Source organism: Onychomys torridus, chromosome 2, assembly GCF_903995425.1.
Source record: "Onychomys torridus chromosome 2, mOncTor1.1, whole genome shotgun sequence".
NCBI classification, from domain to species: Eukaryota; Metazoa; Chordata; class Mammalia; order Rodentia; family Cricetidae; genus Onychomys; species Onychomys torridus.
The window spans coordinates 66,511,593-66,536,659 of record NC_050444.1 but is presented as its reverse complement, the minus strand read 5'-3'; the positions used below and the strand labels follow the sequence as shown (position 1 = coordinate 66,536,659).

At 47.9% G+C, this 25,067-nt stretch overlaps 1 protein-coding gene across 1 annotated transcript; it reads right to left on the bottom strand.

Moving 5' to 3' along the window:
• Nucleotides 1-6,187: 6,187 nt before the first annotated feature.
• Nucleotides 6,188-11,137, bottom strand: Aldh1b1 (aldehyde dehydrogenase 1 family member B1). Its single transcript, XM_036178589.1, has 2 exons — nt 11,043-11,137; nt 6,188-8,373 (listed from the first exon to the last, which is right to left on the bottom strand). The coding sequence occupies exon 2, from the start codon at nt 8,362-8,364 to the stop codon at nt 6,805-6,807; it is 1,560 nt and encodes a 519-aa protein (XP_036034482.1). The 5' UTR covers nt 8,365-8,373; nt 11,043-11,137; the 3' UTR covers nt 6,188-6,804.
• Nucleotides 11,138-25,067: the final 13,930 nt, after the last annotated feature.

Sequence of the window (25,067 nt, the reverse complement as noted above, 5' to 3'; positions counted from 1 at the left end):
GAAAAGTAAGGAGACAGTATCTGCTCTCTGCTCTGCAGGTTCTAGGTGACTGCACACCCTTTCTTTCTTTCTTTCTTTCTTTCTTTCTCTCTCTGTCTCTCTCTCTCTCTCTTTCTTTCTATTTTTATATTTTGAGACAGGGTTTCACTGTGTAGCCCTGGCTATCCTGGGACTCAATCTGTAGACCAGGCTGGCCTTGAACTCACAGAGACCCACCTGCCTCTGCCTCAGCCAGGCGCCCGGCTGCCTGCAGTTTCTTACCATCGGGGTTGGGTTCCCTCATTGTGGACAGGCCTGAAAGTTCACAAGACACTGTCCCATACATGGGCCCAGCCACGGTGGGAAAAGCAGGGATCTCTGCCCTCTCTGCCTCGATGCAGCAGCCAGACCCAGGAGCAGATGTTCTGCCAGAGGTGAAGGCTTTCCAGCAGGACAGAACTCAGAGTTACTTCCCTAGCTCACTTTCCTCAGGATGACCTTGAACCAGGGAGAGGAGACACTGCCGCACCCACTGGGCTCAAGGCTCTCCTCAGCTTCCACTCACACTCTTGCAGCTCATGGCAGCCATTGTGTTTTGGAATTCTTGTTAGAGCTGGATTTTCTGCCTTTAATCCTAGCAGATCTGCATCTGAAATACTGGGATGTCACCTTTGTGTATTGCACACACAGAGAGAGGCAAGCCTGAGAATCTGGAAACATGGTGTCCATGTGCATATTCACTGTATGACCCTGGGCAAGTCCCCTTTACTTGTGGGCCCCTGTGTCCTCCATCGGACATGTGGGAATCCTTTGTGTGTGTGTGTGTGTGTGTGTGTGTGTGTGTGTGTGTGTGTGTGTGTAAAATCAGAAGTGAAATTGAAGCTGCTTTCAGGGGCTGGGACTGCCAGGGGATCTGCTTGTGTCTACACCAGAGTTGGCCCTTCCTGCCTCTCTCAGCTCCCCCATCGTGGTTATTATAATGTGTGAGAGTCTGCTACCAATGTCCCTGTGAATTGCAGGGATAGGAGATGACATGCTCAGATGCTTAGTGGAGTGACTTCAGAAGGACGTCACCTTGGAGACATACTTTGGCTGGCCATGGAGAAGGTAATAGACATACTTTGCTTACATGATGGTGGTAATTGCAGCGTGCAGAATCACATGGTCACTTCAGATCTGCATTGGATGCAGGAGCCCCTGGTGGAAGGGATGAGTGCCATGACCTTTTGGGGCCGGGTTATGTGTCACACTTGAGTGATGTAGGTAAACAATGCATACTACATTGTCTGGAATGTTCACCAATGTCCAAAAAAGTGGGTCAGCATGATTGTCCAACCCAGCGGCCTTTCTCTCTGGGAGCTTCAGGGACCCCTTCTGAGAGCCAGAACACCTGCTGTGACTGTTATCATTTGGAAGCCCAATTACCCACCTACGCACTCAGCCCTGTTTGTGTAGATTGCATGACGTTGCAACCCCTGCACCCTGATAATAAATGTCTTTAGGGGTGGACTCCTTGCTCCCTCCACCCTGGGAATGCTGCTTCAGATGCTGGGTCCAGGTCCTACCCAGCCATCTCTGTCGTCCCGTGTGCATCTTGCCCCCCCGTTTTTCTGCTTACACTAGCTACTTGCACCCTACCCTCCGCGGCTCTCCCACCTGGGCTGTGGTTGCCTCCTTGCCTGGTCCCTATTTCCAGGTTTTTTGTTTCGTTGTTGCTTAGACACACGGTCTCACTGTATAGTTTAGGCTGGCCTGGAACTCCATATGTAGACCAAGCTGGCCTCAACTGACAGAGATCTGCCTGCTTCTGCCTCCCAAGTTCTTGAATTAACGGTGTGTGCCCCACCATGCCTAGTCCTACCACTACCTACTTGCAGGGGTTTTGTTTTGAATATGTATGGGTATTTTGCTTGCATGATCTCTGAGCACTACCTGCACGCAGTACTCACCGAGACCAGAAGAGGGCATCAGTCCTTCTGAAATTGGAGTTACAGATGGTGTGCGCAACCATGTGGGTGCTGGGACTGAACCTAGGTCCTCTGTAAGAGCAAGTGCTCTCAACTGTTGAACCATCTCTCCAGCCCCCTACTTGTAGTTTTTAGCCAGCCTTAACCATCCACTAGTCCCAGCCTGGTCCATCTGAGTCTCCTGAATGTATATTTTCATGCATTTTAGTGATGTATTCACTCATGACTCTGTGCTCTCATCCCATAGACAGAGTGAGGAAGGGGATGGAGTACCGGAAGGTGTGAGTCACTGGGTGGGTGAATAGAATGTGAGCCAGGTTCCTGCCAGGTGCCCCGTGAGAGCTTTCGGTAGGCTAAGCCACCAGCTGCCCAAAAGAGATAACATTGACATAATTATAACATATTTTAAACTTGTTTTTTTTTATTATTGTTGTTGATGCTTACTATGCCCAATCCATAAACTCAGTTTATCATGGGCATGTATAGAAAAAAAAAAAAACAAAACATAGTATAAGTGAACTGGGAGATTAACGTGCTTGCTGCACAAGTGTGTGAGCCTGTGTTTGATCCACAGAACCCACGTTAAAAAGCTGGCCATGGTGGCGCAAGCCTGTAATCCCAGAACTGGGGAGGTAGAGATGGATAGATCCCTGGGGCTCACTGTCTAGACAGCTAAACCTAATCAGCAAGCTGCCAGCCAATGAGAGACTCTGTCTAAAAAAAATAAGGTCAGATCTGGAGAAGGGCATTTGAGGTCTCCTGCCTTCCACAGGCACACACACACTCATGTGTGCACCCGCATACTGTGTACCTTACCCTTACTTATCTGCACAAATGTGTACACACATACACAGATGAAACAGTATGAAAGGTGTCTTGTGGAGCTGGAGTATTCTCTGCAGGAAGGGGTGCCACAGTAGAGCTGAAGCCTGTGTTCTACTCCAGAGGTACTCACTTTCTGTGCTAAAGCACCAAAGGGCTGGGTTTTAGTACGATGGATATTTTTCCAACAGGTTTTGCGATGAAATTAATTCCTATCTTTAGAAAATGCCAGCCTCCTGTCCCCCAAGATTGAGGATGTAGGCCAGACAATCAGAGTCATCCAGCGGGAAATGACTTTCTTTATCCTCAGCCTTCACTGGGGCCTCATGAGTGTTAAATCAGAGAGTGAGTATTATGTGATATTTTAATTAATTAAGGGAAACCACATTGCTCTGGTGTCTGTGACTTAATGAATTCAGGACATGGAGCCCCCGTGAGAAATGTTTGGTCCCCACAGGCAGAGAGAGATCTTGCAGTGCCCATCACTGGCTGGCTGTAAGTGCCTGGGAAGATGTGTCAGGCTAGATGTAGACATAGCACCATTTGACAGGAGAGACGTGTGTATGTCCACTGGGGGCCTGGAACCAGTGCCCTGTGGTTAGTGAGGGATGGTTAGATTGTGTGTATTTTTCTTAGCCTCCCTCCTCCATCAGCTGGGATGCATACACTGTTTGTCCAGTTCCCTGCCGCATTCCCAGCACCTAGCACCATTCCCAGCACACAGTGAAACCTTAATAAATGAATACACAAGCAGGTCACCTTCCTCTTGTTCCCAAGTATGCTCCTCCAGCAAGGTTTCCTGTGTGTTTCCCCAACCCCCACCCTGGGCAGGTTCTCATGCAGTCTAGGATATATTAGACTTGATATATGGCCAAAGATGACCGTGAATTTAGGGTCAGACTGAGCTCCCACAACAGTCTTGTCTGATTCACTTTCTCCCAAGGGTCCCAAAGGACTTTTTTTCCTTTTTCAGATCAAGGAATGATCTGAGCAAATTAGTAGAAGTGAGGACCACCAGAGGTCAGCCTTGTACCCATAATGATACCAACCCAAGTTCCTCAGTGGCTGATCAGGTCAGATGGGACTGGATCACTGGTGTGGATTGGGAGTCATAGACTTTAACTTAGAGGTTTGAGTAGATGGGCCCCTAAGTACACCCCTTTGTCTGGCCCCTAGAGCATGCTCATGGAAAACTGACCTCAACAAGCTGGTTATTAAACCTTCTGGAGCTTGAGAGATGGCTCCATGGTTAGGAGCACTTGCTGTTCTTCCAGTGGACATGAATTCAGTTCCAGCACCCATGTCGGGGAGCCTGTAACTCCAACTCCAGGGTATTTGATGCCCTCTTCTGGCTTCTGCAGGTACCCATACCCACAGGGACAAACACACACACAGGCACACATACATACACATAAATATGTCTTTAAATAAAAAAGTAAACCTCTTAATCTTCACCACAGCTTACTGGAAAAATAAACAAACACAAATCAACTGCCTCGCTTTACAGTACTATTTTAAGGTCAAAGCAGCATGTGAAGGCAAGCAGCATGTGAAGGCTCCCAGCACGGCACCTGACCAAATATGAGCGTGGTGCGAGTCTGTGGAAAGGAGGAATGGACGCGTGGATGGTTCCCACACTACAGCATCTCTCACGGTTCAAGCTTGTGGGCCACATGCTGGACTGAAGGTTGATGCCCAAGGAGACCCCTTTCCTTGTCTGAGGAGATACAGTCTATCCTGACAGGGGACCCATGACAGTGTGGTGTGAAGTGGCCTTTCACACTGTGTCCATAGTCAGGAAGAAGAAACCAATAATAACGCTCATCTCATCCAGCTTTCTTCTTTTTCCCTTTTTAACTTAGTCTGAATACCCAGGCCCTGAGATGGTACTAGCTATATTTAGGGTGGGTTTTCCCCATTTAGCTATAACGTCTCTGGGAGGCTGAATAAGCCAGTCAAGGTAACAATGAAGATTAACCATCATAATAAGAAACCTTCACTACTGTGCAAAACAGGGTTGCAGTGTGGCTGCAGAGATGGTTGCAATGGCCTCTTAAGAGAAATAACATGGAGGATGCTGAGCCAGGGTCATGTCAGCTTTAGATAAATCTCACAGGAAGGGGGTCCTAGGAAGGGAGAAGAGAGACCCAAACAAACCCACAGTCCTCAAGAAGCCATTTCAGACCAAACCCAAGCCATGGCCATCATTACACTAGAGAAGGAAGATGGAGATACAGTTTTGCTGGTAGAGATTGCTTCGAATGTACAAAGCCCTGAATTTGATCCACAGCACCTCTTGACATTGGCTGTGGTGGTGCACACCTAGGATCCCAACGCTCAGGAGGTGGAAGCAGGAATATCAAAAGTTCAAGGGCATCCTCGGCTACATAGCAAGTTCTGAAAAACAAAGTCATTTTGATGAAAAGATAACCAGGGCATAGCATTCACAGGGTATAGCATTCCCAGACGGTAGCTTTCAGAATATGACATTCACAGAGTACAGCATTCACTGAGTGTGGTAGTCACAGAGTGTAACATTCACTGAGTGTAACATTCACAGACTGTAGCACTCACAGAGTGTAACATTCACAGACTGCATCATTCACAGAGTGTAGCATTCACAGACTAGCATTCACAGAGTATGGCATTCACAGACTGTAGCATTCACAGAGTGTAACATTCACAGACTGTAGCATTCCCAGAGTGTGGCATTCACAGAGTGTAACATTCACAGACTGTAGCATTCACAGAGTGTGGAACATTCACAGACTGTAGAGTGGAACATTCACAGAGTGTAGCATTCACAGAGTGTGGCATTCACAGACTGTAGCATTCAGAGTGTAGCATTCACAGACTGTGGCATCCACAGAGTGTAACCTTCACAGACTGTAGCATTCACAGAGTGTGGCATTCACAGGAATGGCATTCACTATGAGCAAACTTTAAAAACATGGAATGATTTGTAAGCACCATGATCTACAACAACAGAGGACAAGGAGGCAGTTGGGCTTCAGCTTACTTTGACCTGAAGGTCAGGATCTGCCATGACTACTGCCATGGTGTGTGTGTGTGTGCATGTGCATGCGTGCGTGCGTGCCTGTCTGTCTGTCTGTGTGTCTGTGTGTCTGTGTAAGCAACAAGAGCTGCAATAAATAGAGAAGTCTGAGGAATGAAGCTAGCAAACCCCTCCTGGTGAGGCGGCTCAGTAGAGGTTAGGAGATGACAGTGGAGACCCCTTAATGATACGAATTTGCTCTGGGCAGAAACTATAGCATTTTCCCATGGGTCTTTGCGCTTGGTCATTGGCCAAAAGAAATCAAAGAGAAGCCCAGAAACTAGGAGAGGCTGGATGGCTACCTGGGTCCTCTAAGGCCCAAAGACAGTAACATCCTCAGGAGAAAGAAAAAAATTGAGACAGATTTGCAAATAGAGCTTATTTTAATTTTAAAATGAAATTAATTCCCATACCCTAATTAAGTGTATAATTTGACAGTAAATTGGTACAATGCAACGTTGTACAACCATGTCCACTGCCCAATTCCACAACATTTTCAAAACCTCCCCAAGAGGAGCCCAATATCCATAAGCAGTCATTGCCTATTCCCTTCCCCCAGTTTCTGCCAACCACTGATCTACTTTCTACTGTGGATACAGGTTTGCACATTTCAACAGGAAGCTGCCTTCTTTCACTTAGCATTCCGCTTTTGAGGCTCATTCAGGCTGCACTTGGATAATCCACCATTCCTTTTTATGGTTATAGCCAACAGCTTTAAATATACCTTCTGGAGACTCCTAAGGTTTCCCAGCGATAACTTGAAAGTCATCAGTGAGGTTGGGACCTGGGGACGAGGTGGGTAGCATTCTGAGCCCAGCCACCACCTCTGCTTTAAACAGAACAGCTCTGCTTTAACCACTTTATTTGTGGACACTCCTTGGAACACTTCATTTGGAACTCAGGCTAAAATCAAATTTTTCCACCTGCTGGCTAGATGTTGTGGCCCCACAGGACATGGCTGGCCCTCCAAGGTGGCTGATCTCAGGAGTTCTTCTCTGGAACCTTGATGGTGACAGTCTTCACCTCCGTGTAGGCTCTAAGCCCATCTTCCCCCAGCTCCCGCCCGTTGCCGGATTCCTTAAAGCCTCCAAATGGTGTGTGGCAGGTGACGATATTGTAGGTGTTCACCCACACCGTACCAGCTTGCAGGGCCTGGCTGAAGTATATGGCCTTGTCCAGGTCTCGGGTGAAGACAGCTGCAGCCAGGCCATACCTGGTGTTGTTGGCCCTCTCAACCACTTCCTCGATCTTCTTGAACTTGAATAGAGGCTGCACGGGCCCAAAGATCTCCTCCTTGGCAATCCTCATGTCATCCTGCACGTCCCCAAAGACTGTGGGCTTGATGAAGAAGCCACGCTCCCCAAAACGCTCCCCACCACAGAGAAGTTTTGCCCCCTCCTTCTGACCAAGACGGATGTAGCCCAGGATTCGTTCAAACTGCTCCTTGTCCACCTGAGGCCCCTGCTGAGTGTCCAGCTCGAAGGGGTTCCCTACTTTCCTCTGCTTGGCTTTCTCCACGGTTCTCTCGAGAAACTCGGGATAGATGGATTCTTCCACAAATGTCCGGGAACCTGCACAGCAGCACTGGCCCATGTTGAAGAAAAGGGCTTCATGACACTGATCTACAGCATGACCCATGTCAGCATCTGCCAGCACAATGCTGGGGCTCTTCCCGCCCAGCTCCAAGGTGACTCTCTTGAGGTTGGAATCACCAGCCGCTTTCTGGATCAGGTGGCCCACCTCGGTGGAGCCGGTGAAGGCAACTTTATCCACATCCATATGCTGGGCTATGGCTGCTCCTGCCGTGGGGCCATAGCCAGTGATGATGTTCACCACTCCTGGGGGAAACCCTGCCTCCTTGATGAGGGAGGCCAAGTACAGGGCAGAAAGTGGGGTTTGCTCTGCCACCTTCATGACCACAGTGTTGCCTGTGGCTAGTGCTGGGGCCAACTTCCAGCCCTGCATGACCAATGGGAAATTCCATGGGATGATCTGGCCACAGACACCCACTGGCTCATGCCGGGTGAAGCAGAAATGCTCCCCATCCATAGGGATGGTCTTACCATGCCACTTGTCGGCCCAGCCAGCAAAGTAACGGTACACCTTGATAACTTCATCCAGGTCCAAGACATAAGACTCCTGGAAAGGTTTCCCGTTATCCAGGGTCTCCAGTGAGGCCAAGTACACGCGATCCCGTTCCACAAGGTCAGCCAAGCGGTTCAACAGGCGGCCCCGCTCTGAGGCATCCATCCTGCGCCACGGGGACCCCAGGCGGAAGGCCTCCCGAGCTGCCTTCACAGCCAGGTCCACATCTGCCCGGTCACCTTCGGCCACATGCCCAATGACCTCGCCTGTGGTGGGGTTCACTGTGGGGAAGGTCTTTTTGCTGACTGCATCATGCCACTCATTGTTGATGAACAGCTGGTTGTAGCGAATCTCTGGGTTTGGGATTGGGTTCGGGAGAGCAGCTGCGGTCGAGTACGAGGCAGTCCTGCCCTGGAGGCAGAGCAGCCGGGGCGTCAAGAATCGGATGCTCAACATGCTGAGAAACTTGGAGCAGACAGGAAAAAAACAAGGTGAACAGGTGGGAGTGGGCGGGGCTACTCGGAGACCCACTGATACCAAGGGGCGTGGCCTCCTAAAACACAGGCTGTGGGGTACAAAAGCCGGAATAACTCTCTAGTCAACCCATCATGTGCCCCTCAAGTCTAACCCACTCTCTCACCTCTTCTGGGTCTCTTGTCAAATATCACCTGCTCTACAAGGTCCTTCTTGGTCCTCCTGCTGCTGTGTCTGGGACCTATGTATGGCTCATCACAACACTAAAGCCCACGTTTCTGGATGGAAATTGAAGGTGCTAGTGAGACAAGCCAGGCATGAAGCTATACGTGGATAGCCAGAACTTTGAGAAAAAGCCCACGCTATGGAAATGGGGCAGAAAGCCCAGTGTGTGTGACAAAAACCTTGGTCCTCTGTGAACCTTTAACGTTTGAGCAGCTAAACCTCTTTTCTCCAGCCCTGCCCCCTCCTCTTTAGAAACCAGCGGTCCCTTAACAGCCTGCCTCTGCTTCTGCTATAACTGTGTGTTTCTGCTCAGTTCCCTGTCAGGGTACACAAGAATCAGGAATTGGGACAGGGATATATAGCCCAGCTGCTAAGAATGCTTCCCTAACACGCACAAAGCCCTGGGTTCAATCACTGATGGGGCTCATCTCTGTAACCCCAGCACTTAGGAGGTAGAGACAGGAAGATCAGGAGTTCAAGGCCATTGCTGACTACATAGTGAGTTTGAAGACAAACTCTGATACATGACAGACTCCATCTGAACAAACAATAACAAAAACAAACCAACCTTGGAACACCGGAACTGCCCTCTGGACCCCCGCATTATAGTTTCTCAATCTCATAGGCCACACACTGATTTTACATGTGTATGTTAGTACAGCTAAGCTCCTCTGGGGCAGGGATCTCTGTTGCTGACATTCTATCCACTGCTAGTGTTACAGACCCAGAGGGAAGGGACACTGAGGAACAGAATCCTCCCCCCTCAAGCCCCATTCTGAGGATGACAATACCCTGGAGCCTCAGAAGATACTCAGAGTTCCAATAATTTGTATAACACTAAAATATGCATAAGCACACCTCCTGGCCTCTGCTTCACCTTTTCTATAAAATTAGTGTGGCTATAGGCAAAGCCAAGAGAAACTAAGAACTTTTCTTTCCTTAGTTTTAGCCAAACCTGGCTGGATGCTATAACTCCCAACTATAACCAAACAAGCACCTGGGAGTCCAAGGCCAGCCTGGTCTTCAGAGACTCCGTCTCAACAAAACAAACAAGAACACAAACGCTTATCCCTTTACTAATTCTGCTCTCCCATCAGATTCAGGCCTCTGGTTATGTTTGGTCCTGGTGCCTAGAATAATGCCCGAGACACAGTAGCTATTCAATAGACACACAGAATGACAGGCTAAGGGAACATGGAGATTTCCACAAAGGCCACAGAGGAACTGGCCTGGGACCTGAGCAAGAACCCTAGAGATCTGGGACCTTGGTTCTCTCACCTGTAGAGCCCCCTAGGGTGGTGTTGAATGAGGTCTTCCCTGTATAAAATCTGACACACCTCACCCGGGTGAGCATCAGAATACTCAAGACCTTGGAAATGAGCTTGGCACAGCCCGCCACACAGTGGGAAGGGGCTGAGCCTTTTGGAGTACAAGTCAATCAGCTGCTGAGATGGGTCTGTGTATTGTCAACTAGCCTCTGAAAACAGCAGACTTTACAACAATTGCGATAATTCCCTCAATGACTGTTAAGTAGAGTTTCTAGTTCCTACTCAGCTATAGTTAATCTCTGGCCAGGACAGAATCATTGTGCCTTTTCTGTCTCACGTGAGTCTTGCTCAGCAGCAAAATGTAATTGCACTAGCCTGACCCCTGACCCCCAGCACTTTCCACCCTCTCTCCCATGTGCAGGGAGAGGAACAAAGAATTCATTCAGGAAAGCAAGGCTCCAGCTAGGTCCCTGGCCACACAGAAATCAATGTTGACCCGCAAAGCCCTCTCTGGGGAACTTGGGGTGTGTGTGTGTGTGTGTGTGTGTGTGTGTGTGTGTGTGTGTGTGTGTGTGTGTGAGAGAGAGAGAGAGAGAGAGAGAGAGAGAGAGAGAGAGAGAGAAGTGAGGTTGGAGGAGGGCTAAGGGGACAGGAACGAGGGTGGTCTTGGGTAAAGGATAGTAAACTGCTCTTAGGCCATACCAAGACTCTGCGCTCGGGATCCAAGCTTTGCACATAGTAAAATCGCTGGTCATAGGTTATCTCACTTTACTCTAAGAAAGTACAGAAGCCTCTTATCCTTGGATTCCCAAAAGCCTAACTTTGCATTTCCTCCCGAATACCGGATGTTCGGTGCCCACTGAGCTAAAGGCCTGCAGTCAAGGACCCGGGAACACCCACCTGAGCGAAGGGTGCTTGGGACTTGGGTCCCAGCCTCTCCACTATGGCCAGAGGCTCTCGCGACAGTGGGCCAGGTGGGCGAGGGTGAAGGAACAGAACCAAGATGAGGTTTGGAAGGTCTGTGTTCTCCCAGCCCATCCAGTGTCCCCCGGGGACAGATAGGAACGGGGAGGGAAAGGGCCCTGCAAATACACCCGGGGGAGACCTGCCTTTCGGGGACCGAAGGGGTGGCGTGCCCCAGAGCGGAGGGAGGGCGGCGGTAGCTACCTGCGGCTGGCTCGGGTTCAGAGTCGGAGTCTCAGGATCAAGTCCTAGTATGGTTTAGCTTTCTCCGGTCGGTCCTGGGGCGGTGTGGCCCCGCCTCCGGGCATCCTCAGGGAAACCAATGAGGTTCCGCTGCTAGCTAAGCTCCGCCTGCTCCCGGCACCGCCCACTACTGAGGAGCCTTGGCCCGGCACCCAGATTTCCTTTCTAGCCAGCCTAGGCCCAGCAACCTCCACCCTCCAGAAGTCTCTGATTGGTCTCTCTTGAAGTAGGAGGCTCAAGTCTGAGAGCCTAAGGCAATCAAAAGAGGGACCCAAAGAGGGGCAGGGTTTTCCCAGGATCACAGCCTGGCTCCATCCTGGAGACCAGTCCTTAAATGTCAATCAATGACAGACCTTGCTGATAGAGTGGTGATTGATTGATCAGCACTTTTGAGTCTGTTAGACTAGAACAGTACTGAAAATTCCAACTCCAAACAAACACGGTCAACATTGTTTATTCTACACTCCTCATCAGTCTCTGCTTTTGAACTGAGGATGGACAGTTGGGCCAAGACACTGAGAGGTTTGCAGGAACTGGACATTTTAAAAATAACACACATTTAAAAGCCAACCTACAATGCAGTCAAGAAGACAATGGAAGTGACTCCCACAGGGAAAGGTTGGAGGCCATATCGGGTGAAGAGCCCTGGATGTGTTAGGTAGCTAGTTACAAATTAGCCGAGTTGAAGGTCATTGGGATTGGGGACAGCACCCTCATAATCAACAGCTTATAGGATCACACTTGAAACTGCCAACTTTATTACAGGTCATAGGAGTGTGATCTTCGTCATAACTCTGATCCCGGGTGGAGACAGCACTCTGCACTGCCTGGGGTTGGGGTCAGGTGTCATTAGTAGATAGCTAAACAACTATCTTACAAGATATTGCCTAGCTTCAAGCTTTCTGGTAAAGAGAAAAGACATACCATCCTCCCTTCTTTTAATAGTGAATCCAAATGGACTTGTCTGTCACCTGGACAGAAACAGCTGCCTGCTCTAGAGACTTGAGAAATAGTATAAAGCCTCGCCAGAGATGGATCAGCACAGTGGTCTCTGAACACTGTCTGCTCTCACCCACCCTTAGGAGTGTTCTGCTCTCCCTTGGTTCCTTCGGCCATTGCCTAATCCGTTACTGCTTAGTGATAAACTTTACCAACACTCTCCTCTACACTCTACACTAGGTGTGTCTCTTCTAGATCTTTCCATAGAAGTCACAAGTACCAGGAAGCCAAGGAGAGTCTAGTGCAAGATCCTGGGGGATGAAAGCCCTGGAATATTGACCCTTTAGAATCAAGAAACAAATTATGCCCTCCAAGTCTCTGAAAATCAAGACCAGACAGGGTCCGTGAAGTGCCAGAGGGCAAAGCCAGATCAGTGAAGGGGCATTTCTGGGCACCAGGAGAAAGACTTCAAAGCAAGAGAAGGGCTGGGCATGTAACTCACCTAGTACCTGTGAGGTTTGAGTGTAAGCACCAGTGGGGATGGGACACAGCTCAGAAATGCCCCCAAGACTCTGAGGAATTTCCCTCCTGGGGACTTCTGTTCAATTAAAGCCAGACTCTTGACTACCAAGGAGAGGGGAATTTCAATGTAGATAAAGGTCAGAACATGCTTTATATTTAAGTGGAGGCATTCAAAGAGAAAGACTCACAGGAAAAGGACCAAACACACCCAAGTGTGGATATAGGCTTCTCAAGGAAGGGTCTCATTAGGTGTCTCTACAATGGCCATAGACAGATGGGTGGATGGATAGGTAGATAGGTAGATAGGTAGATAGATAGATAGATAGATAGATAGATAGATAGATAGATAGATAGATGTGACTCTCTGGGTCCAAGCTACCTTGTTCTTCAAAGGATGTAATTTACAATAAGGCGTAAAGATGAAGAAAAGTTTAAAAAACAAGTAGGAGCATTTGAACCAATCTACATAGTGACCTTGACTTAAAGACTGTTTCTCTGGAAATGAGACTCTAAGATGGTTTTATAAACAGCATTGCTGGGAGCTAGAGATGAGAAGGCAATGCTAACACAGTTCAGCTCAGGGCCACAGACATTCCAGGACTAAGGAAGCAGAGTTCCTCATTGTTTTGAACATCCTATTTGGAATGTCTTCAGGAAAAGGAGCATCACCTCTCTAGGCATTTGGGGTTCCATCAGTAGTGTTGAAGTTTATTGACTCTCAGCCAGCAGGACACTCAAACTGGATCCCAGCGGGAGAGGTTTCTGGCCTGTCTTCCTATCCTTTACACAACTAAACACAAAATCAAACAAAGCAGGCCTGGAAAGGTCTGTGTTAAAAGGTGGGTGCTCTCCTCATTGGAGGAGAATAAGGCATCTAGACATCCCTACAGATAGACACTATTTGCTAGAATCCTGCAGAAGGGGACATCAAACAAGGATGAACCAGCAAGTGGCTCCTCAGCTCAGCTGTGGGTCAGACTGCACGAGGAAATGGAGCAAATTATTATCCCCCAAGGCTTATCTTCAGGTTCAAGGTCACTAGATAAGGTGAGAGCCAAGGATTTTTTTTTTTTTTTTAAGTTCCCCACATAAGTCTGATGATCAGATGTGAAGCCATGCTTAGGAAGTACAGGTCTAAGTATTCTTTGTGGATTCTGTGAGTGCATCATAATTTTTCCAGAAAAAGATTTTTTTCCTGTGAATGTTTTGTGTTTAAATTCCAGCACACCCACCCCAAACACTTCATAACCTGGTGGGCATCAGAATTTACCAAAATGGTTGGTTCTCTTATAAAAGCATTAAACAAGTTTAAAAAAAAAAAAAAGCACTTTTTTTTCTTAAGTGTTTATTAGATTTAAATTTATACAATGAGCACTGAAGAAAGGTCAATGGCTTCAAGATCAAAAATTAAACTCAATGGAAATAGCTAAATGTGCAACAAAAAAAAATGTGCAAAACCAGGTTAGCACAAGGTTTTCAACAGCATTATGAACCACAAGAGGAGACAGGTCTGGAAGAACATTTGAACAGCGCTTCCTGACAGGACATAACTGGGATTTTAAGATTTCTCATCAACAGTCCGAGGCTAATTAACCAGGCTTTCAGGATCGTACTTCCTGGTTGGAGATGATGACCTTGAAGTATCTGAAGACAAAATTCACAGATTAGTTCTGCACTAGACTGGCTATTTTCAGAGATGTTTGGATTTTTTTTTTCTTATAAAAAGCCTGTAACAGATATTGGGCCTGGTGCCACTGACAGTGTTTGGTTGGAAGGATTGATGGGAAAAGGGTGAGCTAACACGAGCCCCAGGGGAGTCATTGCACAAGAGAATGTGCACTGAGGGTGTGTTTACACTGAGCTGATTCAGAGAGGGCAACAGTCTGCATTCCCCAGCCTTTTAGAGCTTTCTGTGTCTAGGAAATAACTGAAGATTCCAGCTCTGAGGCTTGTGAGCAGATCAGAATCCAAACAAAGAAAGCCCGTAAACTCCATGGTTCTTTCTATACTGACCCCATTATTCTCTGTGTCAGAATCAGGATGAGCAGCTGGGCCAAGACACTGAGGATTCTGCAGGGACTGGACATTTTAAAATAAAGATGCTTTCAAAAATCCAGAGGTGTGGTGGCTCACACCTTTAATCCCCACACTCTGGAGACAGAGGCAGGTGGATCTCTGAGTTTGAGGCCAGCCTGGTCTACAGAGCAAGTTCCAGGATAGCCAGGTCTACTTAGTGAGACCCTGTCTTAAAAACTAAACAAACCAACAAATAAAAAAAATAAAAAACTAGGACACTGATTCATTATAGGACTTGTAGACATCTGACCTCATGGCTATAGGGTGATTTTTCTGTCCTGCCTGCCAGCTCCCAAATCAAGACATGGAGACATGGGTTGGGGATTTAGCTCAGTGGTAGAGTGCTTGCCTAGCAAGCACAAGGCCCTGGGTTCGATCCTCAGCTCAAAAAAAAAAAAAAAAAAAAAAAAAAGACATGGAGACTTATTAATTATAAAAGCTTGACCGATAGCTTAGGCTTGTTTCTAACTAGCTCTTAAAACTTAAACTAATCCATATCTTTTAATCTGCGGTCTATCTACCACGTGGCTTTTATCTCTATCCCATTTTGTGTTTCTGACTCATTCTGCATCTGACTGACTTCTTGTCTCTGCACTTCTTCTTCCCAGTGTTCTCTCTGCCCCTAAGATCCTGCCTAGCTATTGGTTGTCTATCTTTTTATTAAACCAATCACAGTGACATATATTTATACAGTGTTAAGGAATATGCCATGCTTAGCCTTGACTGCAGAACAAGGCAGCTAGTCAGCCAAGTTCTGTTGTGGGACACACCATGATTATGGTGGACAGCATTTATTTTGATTGTCCGCCACCTTTCTTTTCTTCTGGAAATAGTGTTCTCCTTTATCCCAGGCATATACCTAGTGAGAATGCCCCATCCTACACATTCTGGGTAACTTGTTAAAGTTTTCTAGTCTGCATTTATAACCCGCTCCCCAGCAATGCCCATGCTGAAGGACAAGCAGGGGCCAGAGAGGCGGGAGAGGGCTGATACACAGGCCTTGAAGTAGAAGGAGCCAGGATGCATCCCAGGAAATAAAGGAAGACAGTCGTGGTAGAATCCAGAAGGAAGAGGCCAATTAGAAGAGGGAGGGGGACCAGACCATGGAGGGCCCTGGAGATGAGACAAGAGCTCTGACTTGTGATCCAACCCTGGAGGAGCTGGAAGGACAGTTGGAAAGCCGAGCTAAAGAAATGCAATAATCTATGAGACAAACTGTATTAGTTTCTTTACTTACTGCTGTGACAAAAGAACTTAATAAAAGAGAAGGGTCCACTGGCTCATGGTTGAGAGGGTCTGACCTATCATGACTGTGAAGCCATAGCAGTGAGTTTTGTTTTGTTTTGTTTTGTTTTTTTCAAGACAGGGTTTCTCTGTAGCTTTGGAGCCTGTCCTGGACTAGCTCTGTAGACCAGGCTGGCCTCAAACTCGTAGAGATCACCTGCCTCTGCCTCCCGAGTGCTGGGATTACAGGCGTGTGCCACCACCACCCGGCGAGTGCCACTCTTAACTGCAGTGAAGTGTAACTTTATATCAGACCAGCAGTCAGGAAGTAGTGAGCTTGGGGCAGAAGCCGAGACTGGATATAACCCTCAATGTCTCCTCCAACCCACTTTCTCCAGGGAGGCCATACTCCATAACCAGTGCTACTGTGTGGACTTTGAGTATCCAAACACATGAGCCTGTGTTTTGTATTCCGAATTGAATGCCCCATCTAGTAGGGATGAATACCATGCTCTGTGTAAGCAGAAGGACCCTGAGTTCATCCCTGGACACCTTGGAGAAGATGACTGTGATGGCTGGCTATTCTTGGTTGTCTTCTTTACTACATCTGGAATTAACTAAAACCCCAAAATATAGGGGTGCACCTATGAAGGATTTTTGCTTAATTTGAACTGGGAAGACCCAATTCTGATCTAGATCTTTGAGGTAAGAAGACATGCCTTTAATCTGGATCTTTTGAGGTGGGAAGACACACCTCTAATCTGGACAATGCCTTCTGCTTGAAGCCTATATAAGGACATGAAAGAAGGAAGCTCTAAGAGTGTGATTCTTCAGGATTCTGGCATATACTGAAGACCAGCTGAGACATCCAGCCTTGTGGACTGAACAGCTACTGGATTCTTGGACCTTCCATTCATAGGCAACCGTTGTTGGATTAGCTGGGCCACAGCCTATACAACAGTCATTCTTATAAATCTCCTCTGTGTGTGGAGAGAGAGAGAGAGAGAGAGAGAGAGAGAGAGAGAGAGAGACAGAGAGAGAGACAGAGACAGAGAGAGATTCGTTCTGTAAGTTCTGTTACTTTAGAGAACCCTGACTAATACAATAACCTCTCAGCTGAGCCATCTATCAATTAGAATCAACCATTTACTAACGGTTCTCGGCTGTGTGTGCTCCTATGCCCTGGACAGCTTTAGGAAGGGTGAGCTTCTGGTTTCTAGTTGGATTGTTAAGCTCCTCCGTGGATTCCATGGTGCAGCTAGGTTTGTCAACTACTGACATAAGACCAAGTCACCAACACAGATGGGCATTTTTCTGTCATTTGGGAGAAGTTTAAAGGTGGGTCATCCAGAAGCCCCACCCCAAATCTGAGGGCAGAGTCTGAGAAAGGAGGAGGCTGGGGTGCCTTAATCCGAGTGCAGGCTGGAAAAATCACCTGGGTTGCTGTTGTGTCTCTTGCTCTTTCCCTAGGTGGATGTGGGATTCCGTCATGGCACCAGGGTAGCAAGTGTTGAGAAGTGGTGGTGCTGGAAACTGATGGGCACAGAGGGGTTCATGGGACTGCTTCTAATTGTGAGGATATTTAACCTTCTTCTTAAGAAATATTAAAAAATAAGAAAAGGCTGGGTGGCGGTAGTGGCGCACGCCTTTAATCCCAGCACTGGGGAGGCAGAAGCAGGCAGATCTCTGTGAGTCTGAGGCCAGCCTGGTCTACAGAGAGAGTTCCAGGACAGCCAAAGCTACACAGAGAAACCCTGTCTTGAAAAACAAAACAACAACAACAACAAAAACCAGAACAAAACAAAAAACAGAAAAGAAAAGGTTATAATCTCCAAATCAGTAAACGTGTCCTCTTTGTGTGAAGGCTCAAAAGTAGCCTTGCTACCTTTGCAAGCCTTATGATTATGCCTGGGGGTCCAGTCTTTATTTAAATCCAAAGTTAACTATTATATAACAATGACTCACTAACGGAAGTGTCACGAAGGACAGGAGGCTGGGTGTCAGCGCCTGGGCCCTGGGCCCCACAGCTGCCCCTCCAGCTTATTTATCACTGTGGAAGAAAAGGGACAAAGAGCCACTAGAAGCCCAGGGCCCAGCAAAATAAAGCTCTTAACAAATGTTCATTGCAGGCTGAGCCCCGAGGTCCGACACCTTGAACCCTGCACATCTGCTGCTTGTGAAACCCTGTCGGTTGACTTTCCCATCCTCTTATCAGGAGCTGTTAGGGCCCTGGTTGAAGTACAAAGCATTGGCAGGGACCCAGTGTATCTTCACACATCTGCTGATTGAGCTGGCCTGAAAGGCTGCTCTATCACCAACGGCATTGCCAGGGCCTTTTGGATCCAGCAGAGCTAAAGTGGAGGTGTCAGCGGGAAAGCAGTGAGTGGCAGCTCAGAACGTCCTTCCCTTCCAGCTAGCTCGTTCTGGTTCAAAGGCTGTTGCCTCAGCCCAGCCCCTACCAGACCCAGCAGCTTCCACATTAGCAAGCATCTGCCATCCCTGCGCCTGCCTCGGTTCCGCAGCTCCTGTCACTGCCGGTGTGCCTAGGCTGGGCCCTGAGCCAGGCCTTGGCAGTGTGGAGATGGAGCCCATCTTCAGGTGGCTCACAGATTAGGAGGCAGACAGACGTAGAAATCAGCAGGGCTCTCTCTCAAGATGTGAGAAAGCCCGGTGGTGCCAAGAAAGCAGAGAAATAGGAAGTGAGACCAAACCACAACATAGAGCCTGGCGCAGTCAGCGGGGAAGGCTTCCGTAGGAAGGGAGGTTGCAGCCGAATCTGGAAAACTGAATGCGGAGAAGACAGAGCTGCAGGCACCCAGGGCCACAGGGAAGAGGGTGCGGGGTGGCTTGGAAGGGGATGGGGTCCTTGGAAGAGGATGGGGTCCGTGGAAGGGGGAGGAGCTCCCCCTGGCTGGGTAGTGTGGTATGACAGTGGGGTGGAGCCGGAAGAGAGCCCAGGCTGGGACAGTAAGAAGAGCAGATTATGAAGGGCCTCACATGTCAAGCTGAGGTGTTTGAGAGTCACACTGGGAGAAGGTGAGAATTAGGGTCATCTTTGAGCATCACAGCCCCCAGCAGCCATGGCTAACTTCAAATGGGAATGATGTCTTGAAATCAGCCCACAGCAGAAGTGGCGGAAGGCATAGGTCAATGATTTTGAAGGTATGGCTTCTCTTCAGTTTACTGTGCTGTTGTCTCTAGTCATGGACACTGTCTGCATGAACCAACACAGCTGCTACCCACCTTCCAGGAGGCAGGAGGCAGGGAGGGATGGGAAGGCACACAGCAAATTGCACAAGCCAGTTGCTCCAAAGGAAACACTCCCGTTAACTCTTCCCGCTTACTTCTCATTGACCAGAACTTAGTTACATGGTCTTCATGGCTATAAGGAAGGCTAGGGACTGTGTGGTCTTTGTTTGAGGTGGCCAAAGTACTGGGACTTCCATTTCTGTGGACGCAGAAGAAGCTTTGCCGAAGACCTTTCTCCTCTGCTGTGAAGACCAGAGTTATCAGTTTCACCTGGCAGAGAAAGACCCTTGAGGCTCAGAGAGAAGACAGTTAGCCCAACTGGTACCTCTAGAGCTCAGTACTGCATGCCACACTTCAGAGGCACCAGGCAAGCTGTGGAGACTGAGTGTCATCTCATCAAATCCTGCTCCCGAGCTCCCTGGCTCAGTGGGTCCATCAGGAGAAGCCCTGAACCTTAAAGGAGTCCCTTGAAGACAGATCCCTGGTCCAGTAGATTCAGACAGGGATCCAGGATCCACGAGAGCTTCTGGCCAGACCTCAGCATGGTAGAGATGGGAAGACTGAGGTCCAGTGTGTTAGTGATGTTTCCTGTAGCTGTGATAAAACATCCTGACCAAAACCTTCAGGAAGGTTGGGTTTCCTCCATGTCACAGTGTGAGGGTGCCGTCCGCGTGTCAGGGAAAGCATGGTGGCAGGAGCTTGAGAAGAACAGGATGGTCACATTGTGTCTGCCAGTCAGGAAGCAGACAGGGAGATGAATGATGGGGTTCACACTGCCTTCTCCTTTTCATTCACGCAGGCAGTTAGGGTGGGGCTTCTAAGCTCAGCTAACCCAATCGAGAAACTCCAAGGTGATTTAAAGTCTCATCAAGCTGACAGCATTGACCACCACACAGGGTGGGGTGGGGGGATCATGACGAAGAGACTAGACTGTGGGCACCAGGTACGGTGTTTTGATCCTTCCGCATTGCTGGGTGCGATGTTTAAACAACCTTTTTAAAGATTGACAGAATGAATTGCCCCAGGGTTGGAATAACAGATACGCTCCCCCTTGCTCATCTGTTTACATAGGTTACACATCATGGACTATTTCTTCCCAAGAACAGAATGCTGGGCCTGACAGGAAAGACAGACCCACAGAGGAGAGTAGGCATAAGGTGTGTGGAGCATGGCCACCAGGATCCCAGGCTACCAGCCTCATGTGTACTCTATTCCCTTCACGGGGAGGCGGTGAGATAAATTTCAGATGTGAATAAAGTCTTTCTCAGAAGGCTGACTTCAAACTAGGTGAAAGGAGTTACTTGACCCCATCCCTTGGTGACCCCTGAGAGGTCAAAGGGCACTCAGCTTCCCCTCCTTTCCAGTTCTGGTCCCAGGCTGAGGGAGCCCAGAAACATTCAGGAGGATCTACAGAGACTCAGAGGCAAGAATGAGGCCTCTGCCAGGTCAGGTGAAATCCTTCACGTGCTGGAGGAGAGTTGGGTTACAACTGTCCTACCAAGGCCAACTTCTCCAACCAAAACTCCATGCTAGAAGGGGGGGGGCAGTAGTGACAGATTAGGACACCCCAAGTTCTGCCATTAATGGGAGGAACAGTCTCCTGGGAGGCCTGGAAAGTGCTACAGCCTGTGGAGGACCAGTGCCAGACCCAGGTGAGTCTCCACACACTGAATTACAGGATATCTATCTGACCCTGACTGGTCAGCCAACAGAAGCATAGAGCCTGGTCCTCTGTCTGTCTGCCACATTGGGCCAGCCTTCACTCTATTAGTTTGTTTATTTTTAACTTGTTAAGATTTGTTCGTTTTACGTGTACACATGTTTTGTCTACATGTGTGTGGATGGTGCCTGATACCTGATAAAATCAGAAGAGGGCATCAGGTCCCCCAGAACTAAAGTGACAGGTGGCTATGAGCCACCCTGTGAGTGCTTAGGAAACTGGGTCCTCTGTAAGAACAAGTGGCCCTAATCTCTGGGCCACCTCTCCAGAACCCCCATTTATTTATTTTTACTTTTTAAATTGGAATTTGTTTACTTGAGGTAGGGTACACACATGTGCCACAGTGGTGTGTGGAGGGTGAGAATTGGTTCTCTCCCTCCACCACTTGCATTCCAGGGACTGAACACAGGCAATCAGACTTAGCCACAATCACCTTTACCCACTGAGCCATTTTGCCTGCCCTTCTGCCTCTCTGCCTCTCTCCTCATTTTTGCTTTTATTTATATTTATTTATTTATTTATTTTACCTGAAGATCGAACCCAGGGCCTTGCTCTTGCTAGGCAAGTGCTCTACCACTGAGCTAAATCCCCAACCCTCCTCCTTCGTTTTTCTGTGTAACAGCCCTGGCTGTTCTGGAACAGCTGTGTAGACCAGGCTGGCCTCGAACTCAGAGATCTTCCTGCCTCTGCCTCCTGAGTGCTGGGATTAAAGGCGTGCGCCACCACACCTGACACTCATTGGTATTCCTTAACTTTGGATTTTTAATGTAACTTTGTGACATCCCTATCCTCTCACCTTCGCTGATTTGAGCTTTTACATGTTTTTTCTTTTTCTTTTCTTTTTCTTTTCTTTTCTTTTCTTTTCTTTTTTTTTTTTTTTTTTTGGTCATTTGTAAGAGTTTATATTTTAGAGACGTTAACCTTTCATAATTTATAATATATCTGGGAGTCAAACTTGGGTCCTCTGCAAAAGCAATATATTTGCTTAACTACTGAGCCATCTCTCCAGCTCCCAGTCTTTGTTGTTTTGTGAATCAGGGTCTCAGTTTGTAGCCCAGGTTGTTCTGTAGCTCACTAGGAAGCCCAGGCTGGCCTTGGACTTCTTGATCCCCTTCTCCCACTTCCCAAAGGCTAGGATTGCAGATGTGTCCACCATGCCTGCTCTTTAAACATTATAAGTTGCTTACGTATTTGGAGATGAGGAGAACATGCAGATGGGAAGAGAGCAGATTACTCATTTTGGAATGGACAGATGAGGAAGGGATGTGGTGGACAAGTGTGTGTGCTGCTCTTGGTAAGCGGCCCAGCTACAGCAATGCAGCTTACTCAGGCTTACTGCTCATGCATGTGGGTCTTTCCTGAGCTGCTTGGGTTTCTGTACAGCATGGTGGCTCCTTCTAAGAGAGGACCATCCTGAGAGCAAGGTGAAAGAGCAAGACTTTATGGTCTAGCCTTAGGTAATACTGCCTCATATCTACCACCTTCTGCATGTTGAGATAGAATCTCTCTGGAATCAAGGGGAGGGCACATAGACTTTATCTCTAGACTTGGCTATGGAAACATTCTAGAAGACTCTGGGAGAGATAACGGGGTTACTGTCTTTAGAGGGTCCATTATGCCAGTGAGAGTCATCTATGTTGTAAGGTAGTCATTATTTTCTAGGTTTTGTTTTTTTGTTTATTTTAACATGGATCTCATATAGCACAGGCTGTGTAACCACGGCTGACCTGATCTGATGCTCTCGCTTCCACCTCTACTGTGCTAGAATTACAGGCGTGCACCATCACCTGTCAGCTTACTTGCTTACTTTTTAAATTGCTGTATAGTTTCCCTCCCCCCCCCCCACCCTCCGCCCTGTATCCCTCCCTTCCTCCCCTCCCTCCCTCCCTCCCCCTCCCTCTGGTTTCTTGTGTAGCCCAGGCTGCCTTCAGACTCATTATGTAGCCAAAGCTGGTTTGAACTCCTGATGCTTCTGACTCCACCTCACAAGTACTGGTGTTAGCTGTATGCCACCACCCACGAAGTAAATTATTGTTCTGTCTCCCTGCCCCCAAGGGGTCTACATAGCCCCCACTGGCCTGGAACTCACTATGTAGACCAGGCTAGCTACAAACTCACCAATATCTGCCTGCCTCTGCCTCCTGAGTGCTGGAATTTAAAAACGTGTGCCACAACACCTGGCTTGTCGGCTTCCTTTTGTGACAGTCTCACTGTTTAGTGTACACTGGCTTGGAACTTAGTCTGTAGCCCAGTCTGGGTTAGATCCCATGATTCCCTGACTCTGCCTCTAATACTGTTGTTGCAGGCAGACACTAATACTCCTAGAAAATCATTGTGTGATATTTCATTGAGTGTGTATAGTCCAATTTATGTATCTGCACTTCTATAGGTTATCTGTAGTCTTGGCCATGTCGGAGAGCTGCTGTGAATGTCTTTTTTTGTTTGTTTGTTTGGTTTTTTGTTTGCTTGTTTGTTTATGAAGACAGAGTTTCTCTGTGTAGTTTTGGTACTTATCCTGGATCTCGCTCTGTTCCAGGCTGGCCTCGAAACCACAGAGATCCGCCTGGCGCCTGGCTTTGCCTCCCAAGTGCTGGGATTAAAGGTATGGACCACTGCTGCTCAGCACTCCTGTAAATATCCAAGTCTCTTGGTGAATAAAAACCACCTTCTATCATCAGTGTTGCTTTGAAGAATTTAAGAAAAGACACACACACACACACACACACACACACACACACACACACACACATACATTTAACTCTCTTTCCCTCTTCCAGGTACTGTAGCTATAAGTACTTGAATAGGTAAATCTGTCAGTATTTTTAAGCTTTTTAAAAAAAGATTTATTTATTATTATTATGTACACAGAAGAGGGCGTCAGATCTCATTACAGATGGTTGTGAGCCACCATGTGGTTGCTGCAAATTGAACTCAGGACCTCTGGAAGAACAGTCGGTGCTCTTAACCTCTGAGCCATCTCTCCAGCCCTATTTTTAAAACTTTTATTCACTTATTTTATGTGTGTGCATGCAAGCATGTGTGCACATGTGCCTCGGTGCATGTGTGGTAGTCAGGGGACAGCAGGTGAGAGTTGGTTCTCTCTTTCCACCACTTGGATTCCAGGGACTGAACACAGGCACTCAGACCACTTAGCCACAATCACCTTTACCCACTGAGCCATTTTGCCTGCCTCTCTGCCTCTCTGCCTCGGACCTTACCCAGGACCTCATGCTTGCTAGGCAAATGCTCTACCACTGAGCTAAATCCCCAATCTGTCCAAATAGCCCTGAAGTAACCCTGTGTGAATAGTTGTGACAAAGGAAAGTCTGAAGTCTGGGGCATGGACAGTCACTTCTTCTCTAGGCATGGCTCCTGGTGCAAGCAGGTGCCTTTAAGTCACCTCTGCCCTTTGCATGGAGTCTCTCCATTAGCAGACAGGAATACAAATGCCACCGTACTACTGTGCTACCAACAGAATAGAGAGGACCAAATGCTCATGAGCACAAAGCAGCGCACCAGAAGGGTTCTCACCAGTTAGGTCGAGGTGTCTTTCAAAATGTTCTCATTGTTCTTTCATCCCCAGTAGAGTTGGCAGACAAGTTTCTTTGGACTGGTTCTGGAACTACCCCTGCCTTCTGGAGCCCTGCGTTCACAGCTGTGGCTGGAGTTTGAGGTGATTGGAGGTTGCTCTCCTGAATTGGAGGTGGGGGAGGGCAGGAGAGCATAAGGAGAGTGTGCAGTGCATCTCTCTCCCAATTCAGCAGGCTCCCGCTGATCTCCAGATGGGACTAAGTTAACCCGTGTAGTGTCTGGCATAGGGTAAGGCCCCAGAGAATTCTCATCTTGCTTGCTCTGCATCTGGCTGGCGGCTCCTGACTTCACCCTTCTCCTTCCCAGCAGTCTCAATCTGCCCTTCCCACCTAACTTCCTGCCCAGCTCCTGGCCTGCCAGCTCTTTATTAACCAATGAAAGCAGCACATATTCCCAGCACACAGAAGGACCAAACCCCCTGCAGAGGATCTCTGCAAATTCAAGGTCATCCAGGACTATGTGGAAAGTTTGAGGCTAGCCTGGGCTAATGAAACCTTGTCTCAAAAACTAGACACACACACACACACACACATTCAGATATACACTGGAAATTTGTATTTAAAAAAAAGAAGAAAAATACTCCACAGACAAAAAAATATGTCATTTTGTTATGTTTCTTTCTAGATTTGCTGTGCATATTTTATACTGTTTACATGATCTCTCTC